The sequence below is a fragment of the Hesperophylax consimilis genome, chromosome 6 (assembly GCF_061612785.1).
Source record: "Hesperophylax consimilis isolate HC1 chromosome 6, BYU_Hcon_1.0, whole genome shotgun sequence".
Classification (NCBI taxonomy): Eukaryota; Metazoa; Arthropoda; class Insecta; order Trichoptera; family Limnephilidae; genus Hesperophylax; species Hesperophylax consimilis.
In genome coordinates, this window is record NC_142841.1 from 2714206 (window position 1) to 2738197 (window position 23992).

The window sequence follows — 23992 nt, forward strand, 5'->3', positions numbered from 1 at the left end:
TCCAGTAATGTAGGCCTCACTGGGTGGCTTGCCCGTGCTGAGGCCTTCATTTTATAATATGAAAATATAATCTACATAATACATTTAAAGAGAAAATAATACATTTAAAATTAAAAATACATAATACATAATAATATATTTGAAATTAAAAAATAATATTTATTTAATTAATTTTATTATTTATTTAACCTAGATAGTGTCTCGGATACGTATTATTTGTGTAACCTAGGTAGTGTATCGGATACGTATTATTTATGTACAAAAAAATCAAAGCAAGATCAAAAAAAATCAAAGCAAAATCAAAAAGAAAATAGAAGACAAAATAAAAATAAAAAGTAAAAAACGAAATAAAATCGAAACTAGATACTCCACCATGCAAGATGGAAAATATATCACTATGAAAATTACAAAACATTGTTTAACAACAACATTGTTTTAACATTGATAAACAAAGCTACGTAGTTTCTATAGTTAAATTATATTAAATTTGATGTTCTCTTTCTGAAATAAATTGGGCAATGACTTGTTTACATGTATCTAGAATGAATGTTAAATGTATTGGAATAACTTTTGAAGGTTATACAAATCAATATAATTTTTAATCATAGAAGATGATAATATTAATAAATCTAAATTAAACGCGAAACAGAACTAAACACTGAAAATAAAAAGGCAAGTGGGGATCGAACTCAGAACCTTTGTCTTACCGGGACAACGCTCTAACCACGAAGCTAAATAAATAAAAATGATATATATATTTAATTTTTGCTCACCACATGAACCCAATCTTGTTGTGCCGGTCCTCCGGGAAGCCTAAACTTGTACGGGGAGATGTCAATCATGGTGTTAAGGTGGCCATGGTATGCGCTGCAACAAACATCATTGATAGGAAACATCCTAAACACCATAATAACACACCTTCACATCAAGGCCAAGTACGATTAAAAACAAGCTGCGACCTTTAAAGCTCCGACCATGAAAGAAGGATGTTGGGATTATAAGTCAATGTCAGGATGAAAAACAACCCGCTATCAATCTCTGGAAACTCATCAAATATAAGACTATTTTAATAAATAATATCAAATCTTCCTGAAAATCAATTTGCATGTTTTGTTAGCCTTGTTTGGAAGTGTTAATTTTAGATCTCAGTAGTGAAAATATTATTAGATTTTTCCTGAATCTTTAATTTGCTTATTATTTTTAGGCATTTAAATTATTTAATACGTTTCTCATGTCTGCCTCACAATATAGTTGGTTCATTTTTTTTACTAAAATTAACTACTTATGACGTTTTTGGGGGTATCTTAACGGTATAAAGACGGTTGTCCTACGAGAATATAAGTAAGGTAATCATAAAAGTGTTGGAATTTCAAATATTATGTATAATGTCCGGATACCTGCGACATTCTGGGCCGATAAAATTCCCGGCGCTTTTTTTAAATGTTAGAAATGTTGAGTACGAGCTAACCCAGAAGGATAATTTGACAATTCAAATATTTCTCCTGAACAAGCTAAAAAGAGTCAAATCAAAAAACATTTTTTTTAAAATAATATTGAGCCGTTCAACAGTATTCGTTGGATAAAAAAGCAACGATCGCGTCCATTGCAAAAAAGGCAATTCCCACTGCAGTTTGAGCAAACAAAAGAAGCCAGACAAAGCACGCGTTTGTTTCTTTTACGACTGCATTGTTCAAGGCAAGTGTACTTTGTGTGCAGTTTGTATGTGCATACAAAATACCTATTCCCAAGAAGCTACGGTGGAATTGCATTTCGCGTTTAAATCAAGATACGAATGACTTCACCGGGGAGAATTTGCACAGCTTGGCTATTAGGAACCATTAACTCAATATGTTACCCTGTGAAGTCAATTTTTGCGTGTTTCAATAGCAGTTTTCGCTAGTGACTTTTTGTATACGAAAATTTGTGGTGATTTTTTTTAAAAACATTTAATTATCCTATTATTGCAAAAAAAACACGCGTTGCCCCCTAGTGTGTATTATGAACCAAAGAATCAACCACGTGTTTACACATTATAACTGTCATTAAAAAATGTTATTTAGTAATGATGATAAAGTTACGACTGACGTGGAATATATTATAATTATTATTATTATTATGTAGCATGACGTCAGTTTCATAATCAATCAAAATTTATTGGCAAAATTAGTGCGTGCGTGAATTTACTTTTGTTTATAATTGATAAGCAATCATAATAATAAAAAGTCTATCTCAATTTTATCCCGTTTTTGTTTCTGTAAACATTTGCGCAATCTATTAACGACGTTGCTATGAAACATAATATTATATATAAAGAGTGCGCGTACATAATAAAATCCAACGGCAGACAGATTTCGTACTAAACTATTTTTTCCACCAGCATGGCAACAAAAACTTACACGAGGTTCCCAAGAAGAATTGATTGATAAAACCTCTTTTTTCCACCAGCACGGCAACAGCAAAAACTTGTACGAGGCTCCCAAAAAGAAATGATTGTAAAAACTCTTTTCCACCTGCATGGCAACAACAAAAACTTACAGGAGGCTCCCAAAAAGAATTGATTGATAAGAAATTCTCCAAATAGATGAAAAAATCATTAATTGTTTGTATGGGTCCACAGCATCTTGCAACTTGGAAAAATGAAAATATTATTATTACCAATTACTTCTGCAGCGGTTCTTCTTCCTGTCATCTGGTTTCTTGTTTTTTTCACTCAGTTTAAACACAATTATTCACATATCAATTATTTCGTATGATAATTCAACACAATAATAAGTCTTGGCGTTATATTATCCTCTGAGAAGAATAATATGATAAGATTCACATTCAATCTATTAGTAGGGTAATCAGTGCAACATTGGTTTTGACAAAGTTTACAGGGTTTGGCCAAAAGAGATAAAATATTATTGGTACATCAAATCGGTCTTAGATATAGTGTTTCAAATAAAACTAGTAGGTAATAAACCCTCTTTATGTACCAATTAGTCAATTTTAAGTTTGAGAACTTCTTTTGGATAATAAACATTAATTGATTGTAAAATCGCGAAATTTAAACATAGCATAGACTTACGAAGGCAGTGTGATGAGCATTTTACACCAACGTCTAAAACCTTTTGCCATTGCCAATGAGACACTAATACCCTCAACTGAAATCGGCGTAGAGACGATCATCGTAGCGGAGACGGCCCAAACCAGGCCATTAATGAGGCCTTTTATTTAGGCTTTAATGGGACCCAAAAGGCCTTTCCGAAGAACAGACCTGGCGCCTAAAGATGCTCCAACGTTGCGATTGTTATTGTGTTTATGGGCTGAAAGAAATAAATGAGAAAACAACGCCATTAGTTGAATGGAGTGAAATGTTCGTAGCGGGTTTATTCCGCTTACAAGCTTAAATCTAATGTTAAACACATGATATAAAAGTGCATATGGAAGCATTTAAATGCATATCAATATCGCGCCTCTTGTAAACCTGTAGGTCATCATTATTGTGTAATCAAATATAATGTTTTATCTGATTTTGAAAACTGTACGTTATTATTTATGATAGGTATAAATGTTCCAAACGCAAACTTATAATAATTAAACTTTATTAAATGTTTAAAATCCAACCAGGAATAAACACATCGATCAAATTATTTGCAATCAACCCGCAGTATTATGAATACTGGAATTTAACCACCAGAATGATTTCAACACATATTTTTGGTAATTCGTTATCGTATTTTCAAAACATACTCGTAATTTTGACTGGGCCAAATCCTTCAACAACCAATATGAAATGTTAATATTTTTCTTCTTATACGATTCCGTGTTGTGTATAGCCATCAAAACGCATAGGACGTTATTCCATAATTCTAGAAACAGTGATACAAGCAATTATATTGTATATATTATTCCTTAGCGTTAAGTATGGCGTACCACAAGTATCAAAGCTGGGCCCCAATTAGCCTTTATAACTCACTGGTCGAGGGTGATGACTTGTTTGTTCCCGGTGTGGACCCTGGCAAGCCTAAGGGCAAGGTCGTTGGCTTCGGATCCGGAATTAACGAAGAAGCAGACGGAGAGGCTCTCTGGCATGGTGTCCGTCAGCCTCTTGGCTAGAAGGACTATCTGATCGTGAAGGAAGCGGCTGTTGGTGGACAGCAAAGACATCTGACGGCAGCCAGCCTCAACTACGTGAGGGTGACAGTGGCCAACTGTGAAAAAATAAGAAAGTTTTTACTGTAAATTGAAGGAAAAAAAATACACCTAGTTTTTTTTTTAAATATGAAAGCATATGAATTTCATCTCAATAGCTAGCTGTAACATATCTCCAACCACCTTCCATTCCAGTTGTGCAAATAATATATTCATGAAATCATAATCCGATATATTACCCTTCCATCCATACCCTAATTCCGGAGACAATAGATTGATTTATCCTCCCCGTGCTTTGTGTGATAGCGTCGTCACTACTCATCTCATTGGCCCCTTCCTGCTCCATCAATAATACCTACAGCATCCAATTCCGATAGACCGGTCCATTAAACGGCGTAATAGGCCAACTAAATCACAGCACGTCATACGGTAATACAGAGTTATAATATGTACGGATATCCATCTCGTGATGAACGGATTCAGACAATCTTCTATGAATTTAATCTCTGAAGCTTCGTTGCCTGACTGATAAAAATACATATATGATGGAGGTTGTAGCAGAATTGGTATGTTTTGGTTTTTTGTTGGTGGAGCGGAATTCTTTCCTTAGTCGCAAGGTTCACTTTTTTGCCTTCTAAACTGAAGTCTTTTATATTTTTCATAATAATAATATGTACAAATAATGGGAGATTATGTTGACGATGTCCTTGAACATTCTTGGCAGGACCTCTCGGTCCATTCGAGGAATTCTCAAGCTTGCGATATGCCCGGAGTCCAAAGGCTTTCTTCGTTACTTTTGTCGGGTCTAAGCTTCTACAGAACGAGACCTACATAGTTACAGTATTTTGCTATTGATATAGAGGTTATAATGCGCGCCACTTCAGACCAAGTAATGACATCGACCAAAATAATACTAAAAGGTTCAACTTTCAAAACAATTTTTTATAGGAATTTGAAACACTCCCGGAATACGTTCAATTAGCTATGGTCTTTAGAAACAATATTATGGAGCCGCCGCGCTGTAAGGTAGAATTTTATTATTATTCTTGTAAAATTGCGATCACATCGGCGAAATCAAGAAAAGTTTTCAATTTATTATTTTTTTTAATTTAAGTGCTGAAATCATCACCATTTTCAATTAATTTTTTATCAGGTATGGTTTTGTTTTGAAAACAATATTTATTCCATTATTTACAGTGATAAATAATATAAAGATATACGTGTTAGATGTACATAATAAACGTGGACATCGTTTTCACATCAATGCTGGTTTTTTAAATGTAATACCCCAATTGCAATGTACAATTAATTCACAATTCATTACAGACAACCTTTGATGTCGCGTCCAAACATTAACTATTATAAAGAAATAAAATCTTGGCGAAAATACACCGAAATAGATATATTTTTCTAAGTCAATAGTCATCTGTAGTAGTATTTATTTATCTTAGTCAACAGTCATATGTAGTATATGTTTATTTATCTTGGTCAACAGTCACCTGTAGTAGTATTTATTTATCTTAGTCAACAGTCATCTGTAGTAGTATTTATTTATCTTAGTCAACATTCATATGTAGTATATGTTTATTTATCTTAGTCAACAGTCACCTGTAGTAGTATTTATTTATCTTAGTCAACAGTCATCTGTAGTAGTATTTATTTATCATATGATATTGTCAACCCTTATGTTTTTGTTTTCATTTTAGTATTTTTTTTTCTATTTATAATTTAATTTTATATTATTTATCTTCAAAGAAAGTTTTCACTTTGTGTTTATGTTTTATTCTTACCATAGAATTGTGATAATAATTCCTATAATACCCAAGGACATTGCCTTTGTGGGACTTCTCGCAAAAAATATGTGAAATGCGCTTTTTACAATTTTCCGCCCAAGTTTCATGTCAAGTCTGTAACTGTACTAAATTCAACCCTGCGCTTTTCTGCATACGCGTGTATCGAGAAATTAGCATAAACTTGCATATACTATTTGCGAGCTTAGGGTTGCCAAGATCCTTATATAACATACGTTCATGAAATTCCCAAGGATAGCATAAACCCCACTAAGATTTAATTTAATAAACAGCCCGAACATCAGTGTTAAGTTTATTATATTACTTACCTTTGTTACTTTGCTAATCACTTTATCAGACAAGGTTGTTGCAAGGAAATGTACTTGCAAACAAGATGCTGCTAATTGACCATCAAAATAATACCACGTAGCGGCACCGCTGCGTCTCTAGAATATATTAATTTAAAGTACCTACGTTATGTTATGATATTACCTGGAAAACAAGCATGCTTCTATGTTCAGCATGCTGCATTATATCACTAAGCACTAAACAAGCACCATAATAATAGTACTAAATTATATCAATCAGAGTGGATTCATTATAATTTTTTTTATCCATCAACCAAATTAGACATAAATGGTTTTATCAAATAATTGTTCCGAAATGTTGTTATGAACGAACAGGGTATTTTCACGCATTATTTTATTTTTATCGAATAAAATGAAGGTATTTTTATTTTGCTTTTATGTACAGGGTTTTCCAATAAGAGGTGTTATTTTGAATAGTCCGCTATTTTGGTAGATGTTACTTTTAAAGCTGTCATTTTTTTAATATTTGACAAGTAAAAACTACGCCATTAATAAAAATGGAACGATACACGCTTCAACAACGCATTGAAATTATTAAAATTCACTTGAGTGAATCAAATGCAAATCATCTTCGAAAATGAGGCTGGAGCAACAGTTACGGTGAATGGATTGCGCTATCGAGAGATGATTAATGATTTTTTATGGACGGAATTGGATGGTATTGATCTGGACAACGTTAACATTCAAGAAGACGGCGCTACGTGCCACACAAGCAACGAAACCATTGATCTTTTACGATTGAATATCAAAATAACACCTCTTATTGGAAAACCCTGTAGAAGAATATATTTTGTACAGCGATTAAAAATGTGCTATTTTCGATTTGCCGCCAAAACGACTATTTGTGAATCAGAAAGATAAACTTTAAACCAACTTCACATTTTTAACGGTTTTCATTGTTTTTTATGAAAATACCCTTTGTAGTATTTTTTTTCAATTTTTTTTTCAACCTATCTAAAAATTTCTAATTTACGTTTCTAAGACGCAAAATTTTATTATTTGTTTCACTTTGCGATTTTATAATTATTTAGCTGATAGTTAGTTGCATTGACGTAGATATTATTAATATACTCCCATGAAAAGATGTCTGTGTGTAGACATATCGTGCGTTATGTAGATATTAGACAATATTTTAATTTATTTTCTCCAGTATTATCGAAACCTCCTTGAAAATAAAATAAATATTTTTACTGTATTATTAATCTTGCTACCAACATACATACAACGTACATCTCCCTCCATTTATTTGGTCTCCGGAAACTCGTAGCACAAACAAAAAGAGCCCGATACCTTTTATTTATTTATTTACGACAGTTGTGTTACATAATTTACAATAAATTATGATTTTTGATTAAATTAAGGTAAATTCAAATTAATAGTGTGGATTACGGAAAGCTAAATATGTATTAAGGAACATATACATATAAAAACAAAATTGTATTCACTACAGAGTTGTGAATTCATACATCTCAGTAAAATGATTAAAAAGATTTCGTTTTATAACTAATACGGAATCTTTAAGCATGTCTACAATATTCCCAAATTTATTGCCAAAATGATGTAGTCTATTTATAGATGTATGAGCTTCATAGTTGGTTTTAAAATTGTCACAAAAAATGTAGCACTATGCCTCGTATTTCTAGTCGGTACGTAAAATTTTATTTTGTTAAAAATAAAAAAATTATTTTTATTTTCTTTTAATACTATCTGAACATTTTTTTTTAATTTTTATTCGTTAGCTAAAGGGTTTAAACATTTTGGATACGTTTAAAAGACAAAACTATAGTAACGGCATAGAGACAATTTTTATTTAAATTTGACCCATTTATCGAATATCCAAAAACTATGCCTTAGGCCACCTCAAGAGTTTTGCTACGTTCGGTGACTTAGCAGGCGTGCCCGGATTTATAGTACTTACTGCATGGCGTATCAGGAGACACTGGTTAAGGGAGACCCTGTGACCTCTCCAACAGGACTCTATCGAGATTGCACTACGGTGGGAAAAAAGGATTCATACGTCTGTCACTTCTGATTCATACTCCAGATTCCTACCCAACCTCATAAGTTTTTCCTTTCCAGGATTTCCTCTCCTTCATTTCCTTAAAAGTACGAACCACACAGCATCCCCAAATATGACATAAGCCGTTATTTTCTTTAGGGCCTTGGGGCAAGTTTTGGGAAGGCAAAAGATATCAGGTTGGATAGGCATCTAGGGATCAGTGTGTCCAGGAGTGACTGACATATGAATATATACAGATACAGATTCCATATGTGATATAGATTCCATATGTGATACAGATTCCATATGTGATATAGATTCCATATGTGATATAGATTCAATATGTGATATATATTCCATATGTGATACAGATTCCATATGTGATATAGATTCCATATGTGATACAGATTCCACATGTGATATAGATTCCATATGTGATACAGATTCCATATGTGATATAGATTCCAAATTTGATATAGATTCCATATGTGATATAAATTCCATATGTGATATAGATTCCAAATTTGATATAGATTCCATATGTGATATGGATTCACCAGTTTCGCGATTGTACTACGAGTTTCCTCCAGACGCAAAAATTAATATTTTTTCTACCTCTTCAATGTGTCCTACAAATCTAGTCTTTACTAGCAAGACAGTCCATGAGATCTGTATTTTCACTTGATATATGTTTCATTACATCTTCACACATATTTGAGTAGAAATATTTTAAATGTCGTTAATCTATGGTTTCGAGTTATTGGCCAACTTTTTGAAACGCTCTTGGGGTGAAATTTGACATTAATTACACTTTACACATTTGCCAGGGGATATTATCATATCAAGATATATCGCATCGTTTCCTTTGTTCACATTAAGTTGTTTAGCTGACGGTCGTTATCTTAAAACAAAAGATATCGTGTTATCTCAGAAGAAGTTGTCAATGAGTATATTTACCTAAATTTTTATTACTACGTTTATTGAACAAACTGCAAAATGTGTACTTATACTTTTTGCAAACATGGTTAACAGGTTAAAGCTAGGTTAAAATAATAATATTTAACTAAGGAAGAAAAATTTCAATTAATTTTCTTGGTTGTTTGGCACAAGTTAAGAGTTACGACTAGGTGTGCTACGGAAAACCACGGATTCACAACATGAAGAAGTTATTATAGCAGTAAGATAACTAATTAAACTAGCAAAATTAAGACATCTACAGGAAACCAAAAAGAGGACTGTAAAAACTGTGATATTTTTTCTTATACTGACTATATTATACATACATTATACATAATAGCTGACATGTACCCGGCGTTACAGGGGGTTATCCTTAGGAGATAGACATAATAACTACATGTGGCGACTAGGAATACAAGACAAAATATAACATTCTTCTGTAATACATACTCGACCAACTATCAGACACACTCACTGACCAATAGGATGCATGATCTGGGCAACAAGTATGGGGGTGCTATTGATTTATTTATTGACTCCATATATAGAATTAAGCATAATCTACACCAACACTTTGTTGATTCCTACAAATTAGAGTAGCGTTGGTAAATTAGTTTTAATGATTTGTCTTATATGTAGTGTTGTTGTAATTTCTTTTTTACTTTATGTTACTCTTACGTTTTACTAATATTGCTTCATATTTTCTCATTATACTTGTAATCACAATTTTACAAGTGTGTATTTTTTACCTTCTTTAAAATGGATTACATCTATTTACTGTCAATATCTCCTGTATAATACATATTTTCTTATTGTACTGCATCATGTATCACTTCTATATAAAAGCCTTTTTAGGCGTATATATAAATAAATAAATAAATAAATAATATCTTCTTCGAATTTCGCAAATTCACTTTGTGGCACCATTTTAATAATAAAATAATACATTGTTTCATAAGGTTTGACCAGCGTGAGCAATGTAAGCACCCAAAACTATTTTTTTACGACTTGACTACAAACAATATTAACTTTTCTATACTATCTATATATATAATACGCATGTATTATATATATATAACCTTCCAAATCCTTCAAATCCGTTGCGTAGTTTAAAAGAACTACGCGCCCACACGAACAGACGCGGATATCCTCTTTATTTTATACTATTTAGAGATATAACTTACTTTATTTTATTTTATTTTATTAGGAACATTAACAGGTTTATAAAATAACATGCATAGAGAGAGAGAAAAAATAAGTAAAAGAGTTAGGTTACAACCCAATAACCAATGTTCACATCATGCAATAAAGATAAAGAAGGTTAAAAAGCAATAAACAAACAAAGAAAACAAAGAAAGGTTAAAAACAAAGAAATGTTAAAAACAAGGAAATAATAAGAGAAAATGTATATATATATACACGTATAAACACATACATACATATATATACATACACATGCATATACACATATAAATACACACATAGGTACATATACATAGTTGCATACATACATACGCATACATACATGCATACATACATACATACATACACACACGTACATTTGATATTAAATACAAATAATATGTAAGAGTGATAATGAATAAATGATGAATGTAATGTATTAAATTTAGAAAAGGGTTAATTATTACAATACTCTGTTAACAATTTTTTTAAAAGCTCCTAAGGTACACGACAGGATATCAGCATCAAAATAAGTTTTATTATAATAATTGCAAGTTATTAGTAAGAAAGAATTTTGCCTGAGACTCGTTGAAGCAATTTCCATATGAAACAATGATTTGTCTCTAGTTTTCTTACTTGGGACTCTAATATTGATTGATGACAAAAGGTCTGGACAGTCAATATGACCACTCAAGACTTTGTGTAAGTAAATCATGTCCGCAGTGTCTCTCCTGCTTTTTAATGTTTTAAGTCCGTAGTGCTTGATAGAGCTTTCCATATCGTAATAACGTAATTGTCTCCTGAAGTTCAAGTGATGTACAAACTTTCTTTGAACAGCTTCAATGCGTTTTGTGTGAATGTTATAAAAAGGATTCCATATGGCAGAAGCGTACTCAAGATGACTACGGACGTAGGAGTAATACAAAATTTTGAGTGTATGGATATTGTTGAATTCCTTTCCAATACGGAATAAAAATCCTAACATGCTCAATGATTTCTTGACAATCTTATCCACATATGCCTTGAATGAAAGTTTGTCGTCAATCAGTACACCGAGGTAATCATCACTTAAAAAAGATAATACTAATAAATCTAAACTAAGCATAAAACAGAACAAGACATAGAAAAATAAAAAGGGTAGGTCTCAACTGGGAATCGAACCCAGGATATCTGTCTTATTCTGTCCCAATGGCCGATGTGGATGTAAAAACATATCTAATAAACGAGTTGTTTGAAAGGCAGCAATCTGATGTTACTTCATTCTTTCAGCAGACCAAAAAAAACTTTACCACAGAATACCTTCTTGGATAAAATTACATAAATGTATTGCATTTTGTATGCTGTGTTTATTTCTCGTTCATTTAAAAGAATGTTTTTTAATGTAATGTGATTTGTAAAAAAAAGTGACATTTTACTCATTGCCGCATTTGATTCCAAAATAGTAACAGATTGCCGGTTACGATGATAATTTAATGATTCTAACATTTTTACAGATTGCCACTTTCGTTTTTCACTTGTATTTTTTTATTATTTGTTTCTGCGAAACGGTACACTTCGCATTTGTGTTACATCGTCATAGCGGAGCTTCGTGATTGGTGGATATTACAGGTTGTATATTTGTTTCCTCAGTCCATGGCAGATTTTCGAGTTGGAACTAAATTGAAATTGTAGGCCGAATTGCAGTTTTTGGTTCCGAATTCTGATACAGATATTTATATACATTCATTACTCATTTTTCTACGACCGGTCAGTGGCTGAGTTAGCATCGCGTTTGGGTCTTACCCAGGCGTAGGGTGTTCAATTCCTCCGCTGGCTAAATTCTCCATCACAACACAAGCAATATTTTCCGCTTACTGTGGTGGTAGTAGTAGATTTTCAAATATTTTCAGGTTATTCGTAACCTGGGAATGTTTGTCTTTCTTTTTAATTATTTTTATTTATTTCTGAAAATTTTCAGATTGCCGCCCTTGAAATTATACGACTCGATTGTAAAAACGTTTGTTTGATGCTCATAGGCAGTGCACAAGATACTAGATACATATGTTTGATGCTCATAGGCAGTGCACAAGATACTAGATACATATGTTTGATGCTCATAGGCAGTGCACAAGATACTAGATACATATGTTCGATGCTCATAGGCAGTGCACAAGATACTAGATACATATGTTTGATGCTCATAGGCAGTGCACAAGATACTAGATACATATTTTTGACATACTACAATGTAGTCACTATGGTAATGATTTTTAGTAAAATTACAATACAATTTTGCAAGAGGATCCAAACAAAAATGTTTTCACATCAAAAAATAATTTATTGAATATTGGCATTTGTATCATAGCGGCTAGTGTACCCGACAAGCAATCGTAAGGCTGCGGGTTCACTTCCCGTCGGCGGCATTTATTTTTTCTCGGAAGATATAGATTTGTTATCCTTTGTGCTTTGCATAAAAATCCTTGTCTTGTGAACATAAATTTGTCTTTAAAAATAATAATAATATTTTAAAAGTTAAAAATATTACACCGTTAAATTGAGAGATTTAGTATTTAACAAGCCTTTCTTATAAAAATAAAGTGGCTTATGTCCAGGTGAAAAAATCTAGTAAGCAATAATTGTTTAATAAAATATAATAAGTATTAATTGAATTATTTGAATTATTTGCCGCTTTAAAATAAGCCGGCATAGTGGCTAGTGCACCCTACCGCAATCGATTCCCGTTGGCGGCATTTATTTTTTCTTTATAATGATTATTGTTATATGCCTTAAATTATTAGCGTATAATAATTTGCTACCCTTTGTGTTTTGCATTTAAAAAACCTTGTTTTGTAAACATAAATTCATCTTATCTATAAAATAAAATCTCATAAAATATTGAATAATTGTTTAGATCCATTTTAACCCTCATAACTCAATCCATTCCTGGTACCACTTCTCCCAAACCACAGTCTTATGATGAATGGCCTAAAGCCTGTAGGAGAAAAAGTTATGCAAGAATTTGCAGCCAAGTGAAATAGTTGGCTACGCCACATCCACATACCGGCGATCCGTAACTTTAGCCATTACACTTAACCACTTTCCAATAAAGTGATTTATAAGTGACAAGTTATCGGAACTAGTTTTGCAACAACTAAAAGAAAAGTTACTTCCATGCGTCACACATACATCGATATGGATCTACAACCACGGAGTTCTTATTCTAGAAAGCCGCACACCAAATTGGTGACAAATTTAATGTACCTAGAACTAAACATTAACCCTCTTACTAATAAGTATGTATTCAATTTTACACAACTGATAAACAACCATTATGTATGTTAAACGGTCATTTATCATTTGTGTGTGTTTATTAGTAAGGGGTTAAAAGGGTGGGTAAGTACCTAAGTAATTATTTGTTTCCATATAGCTTTTACTCCCTATTATTTTTACCCAAAGTCAGTGTATTTTTTATGTGAAATTATTTGTTTTTGTCTCAACTGCTCCCAACCAGTGAGACTATGGCAACCCTAACTGAGGTATTTTGTGAGGCTGGAAGAAGTTGGGAGGGGAAGGAAATAAGTAAGAGGAAGGTGGGAAAGTACCTGGCTATTCAGATCTGGTTACTGAACACGGCCAAAGCCATTTCAAGCAACACTTCATTTCTGAATGGTGTCTTACACTAGGGCGATACTGATAGTATATTCCACAAAAAATGCTAATTGCCTAGATAACTCAAGCGGAAAAGCTGTTCATTTCATGATTTTAGCTGGTGCCAGCTCAGTATTAGACAAACAGATTTGCAAAGTTACACTGATTTTAGATAAATTATTAGATTTGCTCCAAGATGGTTGGGAGAAATTGGGAATCTTGGGCCGTTTCAGAAAATGAAAAAAAAATGAAAATTATATAACAATGCCATTTTTTCAATAATGTGTTAATTTATATGTTGTATGTTTATTTATTTATCTGTTTACTTTATTTAATCTCTCATCTGAAACTTTCAACATTATTTCAAAAGTCGATTTTAATAAATAATTATTTTATTTTAGATGTGACATCTCCCGTACATAAGCATTTGTAATTATCGAAAAAATATATCATTTATTTATTAAATTAATTTAAAACAGTTTGTTTTTTATCATAGAAAAAAAATTCGGTCGAATCTAGAAGAACCTCACAATTATACATAAATATAGCAGCACAAAGTATGATACAAATAAATATGACCAAAGGGTATAGGGTCGAATTAGCTCAGTGGTAGTGCAAAGCCCCGGCAAGGCTGAGGTCCTGGGTTCAATTACTAGATGCAACCGAAACTTTTTCTAGTATTTCTGTTTCAAATTATCGTTAAAGAGTAGCTAATATTGTCTTCAATGATTAAATATTACAATTTGAGGATTTACGCATTAAACATTATTTTATTTTACAACATTATTTATAATGCTTCATCAGAGCTGTATATTATTAATATAATATTGCGACTAGTCAGAGAGTTTAGCAAAACATGTTATTGATAAAAAAAAAATTATTGTTGGATCGTTGCTAATCAAAAAGCCTTTTATTGCCTATTTTCTGGTATCAAAGGCGATAGTGGATAAAAATAAAAATATTATTATGTCAAAGGTCATTTTTAATAACTGGTAATTAGTTCACATTCTCAGATATGAATAGATAACATTCATTAGGTTATTACAACGTGCGTAATTTACGATAAGGTTGGCGACACATTGCGCTATACGCATCATGGCTTGGTCTATTTTAGCACATCGCTTGCCATACACTACCAATGGGGATGTATGGCGAGCGAAAGGATGAAATAGGCAAAGCCACGAAAATATAGCGTGGTCTGTCACAGGCTTAAAGCAAAAATAATTTCGGCGACAAAGTACATAGAAACTGGTGCCACGTGGCATTCTATGACTTCTCCTAAGGCTCCATAGTAAGCGTTTAAAAAGAAGAAGATGGTTGAAAGGGCGATAGTAAGTACGGATCTTAGAGGGAGGGCGCTTATATTAAAAAAAAACACAATGTTTATTTTTAGGTGACGGCCTCCGCGGTCAATGGGTAAGGCTAATCCGAAGGTGGCGGGTTCAAATCCCTGCTTGCGAATCACTTAAGGCCAAATCACTATTTTGATTAATCTTTATAACGAATTGGTGTACATTATGTATACCAAAAAATATGATTTAGATAAATTAAAGGTTTTCCTATCGTTTCTTTTGAGTGGAATACAAATTAAAAATAAATTACTCAAGAAAAAATATTAATGTAAACTACAAATTTTTTTTTTCGTTATAAATGTGTGAACGCGTAAAGGAAACAACTTTTTTAAAATACAGTATTATAGCTAAGATTATCTGTGACAGTTTCACTTGATTATTTTTTTTGCTTTGTTATAAAATTATTTATAAAATACATAAAAACCAGCTTTGTGCTTGAAATCGAACTTTTCTAGACTCCGTTTGTGAAGCGATTTTAAAGCCTATTACCTACAATATAAGGTATACCAAGAATATACACATTTTTGGCTTGTAGCTTCCTCTTAATATAATATAAGGTATATTTGTGACAAGTTCCAGAGTGGAAGATACTCTCAGTATCGCTTTACTGTAAAACCACCATTCAGAATTGAAACGTTGCTTGAAATGACTTTAACCGTGTTTAGTGACCAGATCTGAATAACTAGGTACTTCACCACCATTATCTTCCCTATCTCCTTCCCCTCCCCACTACCTGCAGCCTCACAACATACCCCAATTGCGGATGCCATATTGTAACTGGCTCCAGATGGTTGGGTTCTTGGTACCTACTCTTGGACGGTATTAATTTTTTTTAAATGATGAAAAAAGTATAAGCGAAAATATTTAATAAATCACGGCTTATTTTAAATATAGCAAAAATCTCGCAATAAATTTCTTAGGTAGCATAGCGCAATTGAGGTGATTTCAGCGCACTTTAGGTGATTTTGCACAAAAAATGCTCTATACAAATCATCCGAATATTATTGTTATTTTATTATTAAAGAAGAAACTCTGTGAATTTTTTTCGTCAATTTAGAATACTGGATCTTAAGATTTGGTTTTTCGAGCGAACAGTTTTTGGTTTAATTTTCAATCACACATTCGGCAGGCAAAAAACTACGCGAACATAAATCTAACAGTTTAGTACGCAGCGGAGGGTAACCCATAAAGTAGACGCTGAAACTTTACATTTTACCTCAGCGACATAATAACGCTGAGCGAAAATTATGTTCAAATTTAGCGATAACGGCCGTAAATTAACGTAAAGATATGCAAAGAAAACTTTTACAAAATTCCTCAATAACGACCAAGTATGCAGCTAGAGTAACTTGAACACTTGAAGTAACCATGTCCCTTTTACTCCAATAACAAATAATCCATCGATTGATTGGTGCACCAATTATCGGTAGATTGGCTGCCACCAAGCGACTGCAATAAATTATTGTTATTATTACTACTGTCATTAGGAACTAGTCCCGAGCAATTGAACCAGTTACGAAACACTGGCTAATTATGCTCAATTTGTTTAGCATAATGGCAGCTCGATGCATTTCTTAGTGACCAGTCACGAAGCATGGCGTCATGATTAGTGTTTATGCTTTCGATTGACATCATTTCCATAATTACGTGTATTAGGCTAGAAAGTTTGCAATTATGTTTACAAAATATTTGTAGTTAATAGTCTCAAGAAACAAGACGATAAACTGGAAAAACGCTCTCTGCACAGAGAAACAATGCGATAAACTGGAAAAACGCTCTCTGCACGGAGAAACAAGGCGATAAACTAGAAAAATGCTCTCTGCACAGAGAAACAAGGCGATAAACTAGAAAAACGCTCTCTGGGCGGATAATCAAGGCGATAAACTGGAAAAACGCTCTCTGCACGGCGAAACAAGGCGATAAACTGGAAAAACGCTCTCTGCACGGCGAAACAAGGCGATAAACTGGAAAAACGCTCTCTGCACGGAGAAACAAGGCGATAAACTAGAAAAATGCTCTCTGCACAGAGAAACAAGGCGATAAACTAGAAAAACGCTCTCTGGGCGGATAATCAAGGCGATAAACTGGAAAAACGCTCTCTGCACGGCGAAACAAGTGCGATAAACTGGAAAAACGCTCTCTGCACGGCAAAACAAGACGATAAACTGGAAAAACGCTCTCTGCACGGAGAAACAAGACGATAAACTAGAAAAATGCTCTCTGCAAGGAGAAGCAAGGCGAAACAAGGCGATAAACTATAAAAACGCTCTCTGCGCGGATAATCAAGGCGATAAACTGGAAAAACGATCTCTGCAAAGAAAAGCAAGGCGGAACAAGGCAATAAACTGAAAAAACGTTCTCTGCACGGAGAAACAAGGCGATAAACTGGAAAAATGCTCTCTGCGCGAAGAAAAATGAGTATTGCTAATTGCAGGCCTTAACGAATGAATTAACTTATAGTAAATTCCTAATATGTTGGAACACGTGTTCATTCATCTGCATTTGCCTAATATATAATGACGAAATGTGAAAATATTAGGATTTTTATGAACACGTGTTCAGACATAAAAGTTCATCAGAAAACCTGTTAATTCATTTGTTAAGGCCGGTAATCCCGTTTTTACACGGATTACCAATAATTTGAAGAAACTTTGCCAAATTCCTTTTTCTTCGAGTGCATGAGAACGGCTCGCTTTTACGAATTACAAGGTCCTCAATGCTCTTCTCAAAGATAGGGAAACCGAATTATTGTGTGTTTTAAAAACGAATTAATAGACACATTCAAAATAATAAGAATAGAATTATTTAAGTACCAACTAACAACAACATTTTTGTACACTCCCCTTCCATACACAAGCAAATGCTTTCAATGGAAGAGTAGTAAAAAAATACAAGATGTAAAATGAATTATGTACCATGTAAACATATTATTAAAAATAAAAAATAATTACAAAAAAAAAAAAAAAAATATATAACATAATAATAATAATGTAAATGTAATTTTTAAAATAAATATTTATTTGTAGTACGTGCACATCTACATGTCGAAGGTCGGAACGTTTTAACGTCACGTGAATAATATTATTTGCGTCCGCTGAAAAACGTGTACACCCATCACAAAGGCAAAGATTATTTACTCTAATACCTCAAAGTACAACATAAAATTATATCTCTTATCTTGTTTTTTTAACACTCTTGCTTACGCGGGTAAACTTATAAATCTAGATAACCAAATTACATCATATTAAACGTCCTTAATGACTTGTAATTTAAGCGAGATAAAAGTATTATTTAATGGGAAGGTAACGACGAAGATAACAAAATAAATATTTATGCAAAGCTTGCGAATTATTTATTCTATTTTCTTTGATGAAATTGCGAACCGCAATTATTATTATCACAGGGTGAATGAATTAGTAAATTGATGATGTCATTCATTTAATGACAAACTAATTAATTTTATCATTTTTTATCTCAATTTTGTGTCAACAAAATATTCCTTTAAATCTTGTTTTAAAAAGACAATGACAATATTTATTGAGATTTACCAAATAATGCCCGTTGGTAGATCGATAAGATCGTTGACTCGCAGTGAAGGTTGCGGGCTCAATTTAATTAAATTGATAGTAATAATGTTTTATTCAGGTAGTCAATAACCCCGTGTATAGGGCGCTCGGCTAGCAGTCGGGTGGATCGCGTACGAATGACTACGAATGGAAGTGGCAAATAAAAGTAAATATGTAAAAGCAAAATTTGGCATATACGGTTTAAAACACAGTAAAATATTCTGTAAGTTTCTACCCAATGAAAGCCCACCATTCAAATTCGAAACGTTGCGTTGGCGTTGCCTAAAACGGCTTTAACCTTTCTTAATATTTAAGAACTTCCCAACAACCCTCTTCTAATTACTCTTTCCAATATCCCCTGTTCCTTTCGCCTCAAAATATGTATCAATAATTGCCGTTACCAAATTCGTCCGCAGGAGTGAAATTCTTCTGAGTGATGTTTACAGGTTCACAAAGGATCTCAGTTTATCCCTGTCTTAATCACATTAATATCATTGAAAGAGTCCAAGGAAAATATTCTAGGTGTTTTCATTTTAGAGTCGGAATTCTTTTAGAATCAACAGATTTTGATTTTTTATTACATTTAATGAAATTAAGTGGTAGTTGAAAAATTGTTAATCTTATATTTTGATACATAGTTATAAATTATCAGTTGGATTTCTCTGATATATTAACGTTGATTCACTTTCATGTTCCTACCATTAGATCAAGGTTTCCTAGGATGTATTATACTACGGTTTCAGGCTAAAATTCTGTTATAAATAGATTGAACACCATTGGTAACTCTTATGCTATGTTGGCTGATGTTTTTAATATGCCTCTATAGAATTATAAACCTGTACTGATTAAATAACAATTTTAGCAGTGCATATATTAACGAGGTCACTGCATAAAAAGTTTTTTTGTTTTTATTTCTTCTTCATTTGTATTAATATATAAATTAATTTTTCTTTTGTCTTGCTTAATTATAAAATCTAATCATTTTTCCTTTGTCTTGTTAAATTATATAATCTTGTCATCTTTCTTTTCTTTCTTATTTCTATATTGCACTATGACTGTTGAATGCCCAGAATTGCTAAACAAGATTCCATTCAATGTACCCGCCCGTTCAACACGCTCTTGTGTCTTGTTCAGGGTTGATCAATGCAAAACTAACTCTAAGCAGAATTCTCGCCTGAACAGACTATGCAATAATTACAATAGCTTATTATCCAAGGTTGATATTTTCAGTTGCGAACTTACCAAATACAAGAGGTCCATAAAAGAATATTTCTCTCATAGTTTGTGAATAATGTTTATGTCTCTATTGTTTATATCTCTATTATAATTTGATTTATATTTACAACCTCTCTCTTTGGCTATAAATGTATTGATAAATGTATTGTAAATTTTTCGTTTTATATAATCTTTTGTTTTGTATAATTTTTTTAATTCATATTCCATTCTTTCAAATTTAATTTACTTATTCCATATTATGCTGTCTCAGTAGAGGTAAAGTAACAAGGAGTAAATCCATAATTGGTTTTTTTTTTGGCTATATAATATTTATGTACAAACTGTTTAAACGTAAACTGTCGATTACCCGAAAATTAATAAATAAATAAAATAAAATAAATAAATATACTAGTATTTAAATGCACCTGTGCCGTTAATTCTAAATAAATAAAAAAATACTAATACTCTACATTTACATTTGTTGCTATCTAGTGGGAAATGTAGCACTAACAAACCTACAAAAATAAAGTTGTTTACAGGTGAAAACATTTAATAAGCCGTAATTGTTGATTGAGGTACTAGTATATATTGAATTATTTGGCGGGTTTGGAATAAGCCGACGTAGCTCAGTGGTCCAGAGCACCTGACCGGACATCAGAAGGTGCGGGTTCAATTCCCGTCGGCGGCATTTATTTTTACTCGGGAGATATTTTCAATTTGTATGGATATTTCAGGTGACTAATTATTGCTTATAATAATTTGTTATCCTTTGTGTTATGCATAAAAAAGTCTTGTTTTATAAGCATTTGTTTATCATTAAAAAATAATAAGAATACATGGACTGCTACAAGCAGTCGATTTCAAAAGCTGCAAGCTGTTACTGCTAGTAAATAAACGGCAGTCGATATTGGCTACTTTTGGCAGTTCTTGTATTCCCATCCTAACGTTAATTATGTATTCATTTTTTTAACTTACCATGAGCAACATTGTTGATACAATCCAAATACTCTTCTCCGTTCTCGTCATACATGTACTGCGCTGCGCCGCGAACAATCTTCAGTGGGGAGGAACTGAAGAACAACTTGCAGGAGTGGCTGAATGAACAAAATAACAATATTAGTTAAATCACGGGAAATTATAATTGTAGGAATGGTAATTGCATGATTAGCTAAAAAGGTCAGTCTCTTGAAAAATCACAAAATCTGACTTGACTTAACTCTAAGAAATTTAAACAAAGCAAATACATATTTCAAATATAGAATTAAGGCGATGCCATACGTAGTAATGCAAAATCATGTGTTTTTGGTTTGAAAATTTGGTCGCCTAGAAATGTTTTAGATGCTTTAATTAAATACTGCAAGTAGAATACAGCTTGGCCTTTGAAATAATAATGTATTTTTTAGATAAGTCTTTTTATAAACCCAGAAAAAAATAATGTATAGGCCTATGAAAACTGCTTTAAAGTTCAAAATCTCCTACTTACGAACCCATTTTCGGTTATGATTTTATTGTATAATGTGGCAAATTAAGCTATTTATAAAATGATCGGAAAAAAATTAAATATTTATGCCTGAACATCCACAAAATAAAATAAAAGGCACTTTTTGGCCATGTTTTTACTTTTTTTTTTTTATTCTAGATAAAAGAAAATTACATTTTTCACTTATTTAACTAGAAATAACATATATATTACACATAAATATAATACACACTGATATTATTCACTTTCATTGTTTTGTTGATTGAGCATAAAACTTGCATAAATTAAAACAGGCGGATGGTGTTAAGCGGTAATTTAAACTTTATCGCCATCTACGTAAGGGTTCTTATTGATAGCGGCTCAATTTAAAATATTACATGACGTAGTGCATCGCCTTAAAAGATTTTTGTAAAAAAATATTGTACGCTAGGTAGGTAGGTATTTTATCGCTTGTCTAAATTCTTGACCCATCAGTTCCAACTTTTTTTAAATTACAATTAAATTAAAAACAAATCCGAGTTCATTGAACCACAGTTACTTATAATAGACACATAACCGAAATTAGTATTTTTATTAAAATAAAATCTAAAACCGTGGTAATAACAACAAATCCATTCTTCCTATACGTTTTTGCACAGACTGTTTTACGCATGACTATTACAAATTTATTTAATTTGGGATTTCGCACTACTGTTACTCCGTCATTTATGATGGTTTCTATTCTCTCAGTATCACCCTGGTGAAAGACCAACATTCAGAATTGAAAGGTTGCTTAAAATTTCAATATCCATTTAGTGACCAGATTGGTATAACTAGGTATTTCCCAATCTACATCACCCCATCTCCCTCCTCCCCATATTCCTTTCAGACTCATTACATATCACAATTAGGGATAGCATAGTTTCACTGATTCCGGACAGTTGAAGCAGTTGGGACTCTTGTGCGGTATTCACAACGGCAACAAATCATTATTTACTTTCGATTTGATAGGAAACGCAATCAATTTATAAATTTAATTTTTTATTACACGGAGAAAACTTCCTGATATAAAAATGCTGTTAATTTATTAAAAATATGGTCAAATATTTCGTTTTCCTGTTAAAAACGGGACTGCAGGCTTGAGTTCCTAAAAAAAAGTATCAGTTAAAAGCGAGTGTTTTATGAGGACCGCGAAACACGTTCTCATACAAATACTGATATTGATATTTTCGTATTCCGTCATGATATTTATTAGGAAAATAACACTTGTTCTCGATATATTCTGAATGACTAATGTTGTATCAAAAAATTGGCATGCAATTACTTTTTTTAAAGGACTTTTTTTCTACGTGTAGAACTAAAATAGAAGTAAGATCATCAATATGTCCTTTATTAGTTGGGTAACCGGATAAATCATCACAATGATAATTCATCACATCTTTAAAAAGTTATATAAAGTCATGGAAAGTGACGAAACTTTATTAACTGGGTTAAGTAGGTTAGGTTATATGACTTATATCACTTTTTAAAAGTGTGTTGCATTGTCACTGTGTTGGATTATCGTGGAACCGTATTGATACAAAAAAATATAGATTACTACTCGTATATCAATTGTATAAAAGAAAAACAATAGTTTCAAGTGCAAAATCGGTGATAACAACGGTTATTTTTTTAGGTAATCATTGTACATCAGATTTCGTAAGTGAGTTAGAAAATATATCAATATCATCGATCATGACATTTTTGTTTTACAAAGATCTCGGGTAATAGAGAGAGAAGGTTGAAAAATTATATTTTGCTGTTGAATGTTTTTAATCTAAATGTTTCATATTTTCTTTGTGGTCTGGTTCTAACATTAAGATTTATTAGTTCTGATTCAATTGTATTTTTGAATGCTTTGTTTTACTGCCACAAGTCTGTTATTTTATTTTAGTTATTTATTAAAGTCAGTAATTTAAGTAATCGCGGCTGGTTAAAATTAGGTTAGATTATAAACGAATGGTGAAATGATTTGTTGTAAACAACCATTGTACAGGTTTTTCCAATAAGAGGTGTTATTTTGATATTCAATCGTAAAAGATCAATGGTTTCGTTGCTTGTGTGGCACGTAGCGCCGTCTTCTTGAAAATAAACGTTGTCCAGATTAATACCATCCAATTCCGGCCATAAAAAATCATTAATCAATCTCCATGGCTAATGGTCCAATGACCCCGCCGGACCATAAACCGCACCAAGCAGTCACATGTTGAGGATAGAGAGGCTTTTCAACAATAACTCTTGGGTTTTCCGAGCCCCAGATGCGACAATTTTGCTTGTTGACGAAGCCACCGAGGTGGAAATGGG

The 23992-nt window shown here is 32.5% G+C and overlaps 1 protein-coding gene across 1 annotated transcript in view; it reads right to left on the reverse strand.

The window, feature by feature from the left end:
• Window positions 1–23992, reverse strand: part of LOC149422830 (ethanolamine-phosphate phospho-lyase) — a 43288-nt gene that overhangs the window by 17275 nt on the left and 2021 nt on the right. The window contains exons 3-5 of the mRNA XM_089632304.1: window positions 21166–21284; window positions 3959–4193; window positions 774–867 (exon numbers count right to left, since the gene is read on the reverse strand). Coding sequence (XP_089488430.1) covers window positions 774–867; window positions 3959–4193; window positions 21166–21284 — 448 coding nt within the window. The remainder of the gene's footprint in view (window positions 1–773; window positions 868–3958; window positions 4194–21165; window positions 21285–23992) is intronic.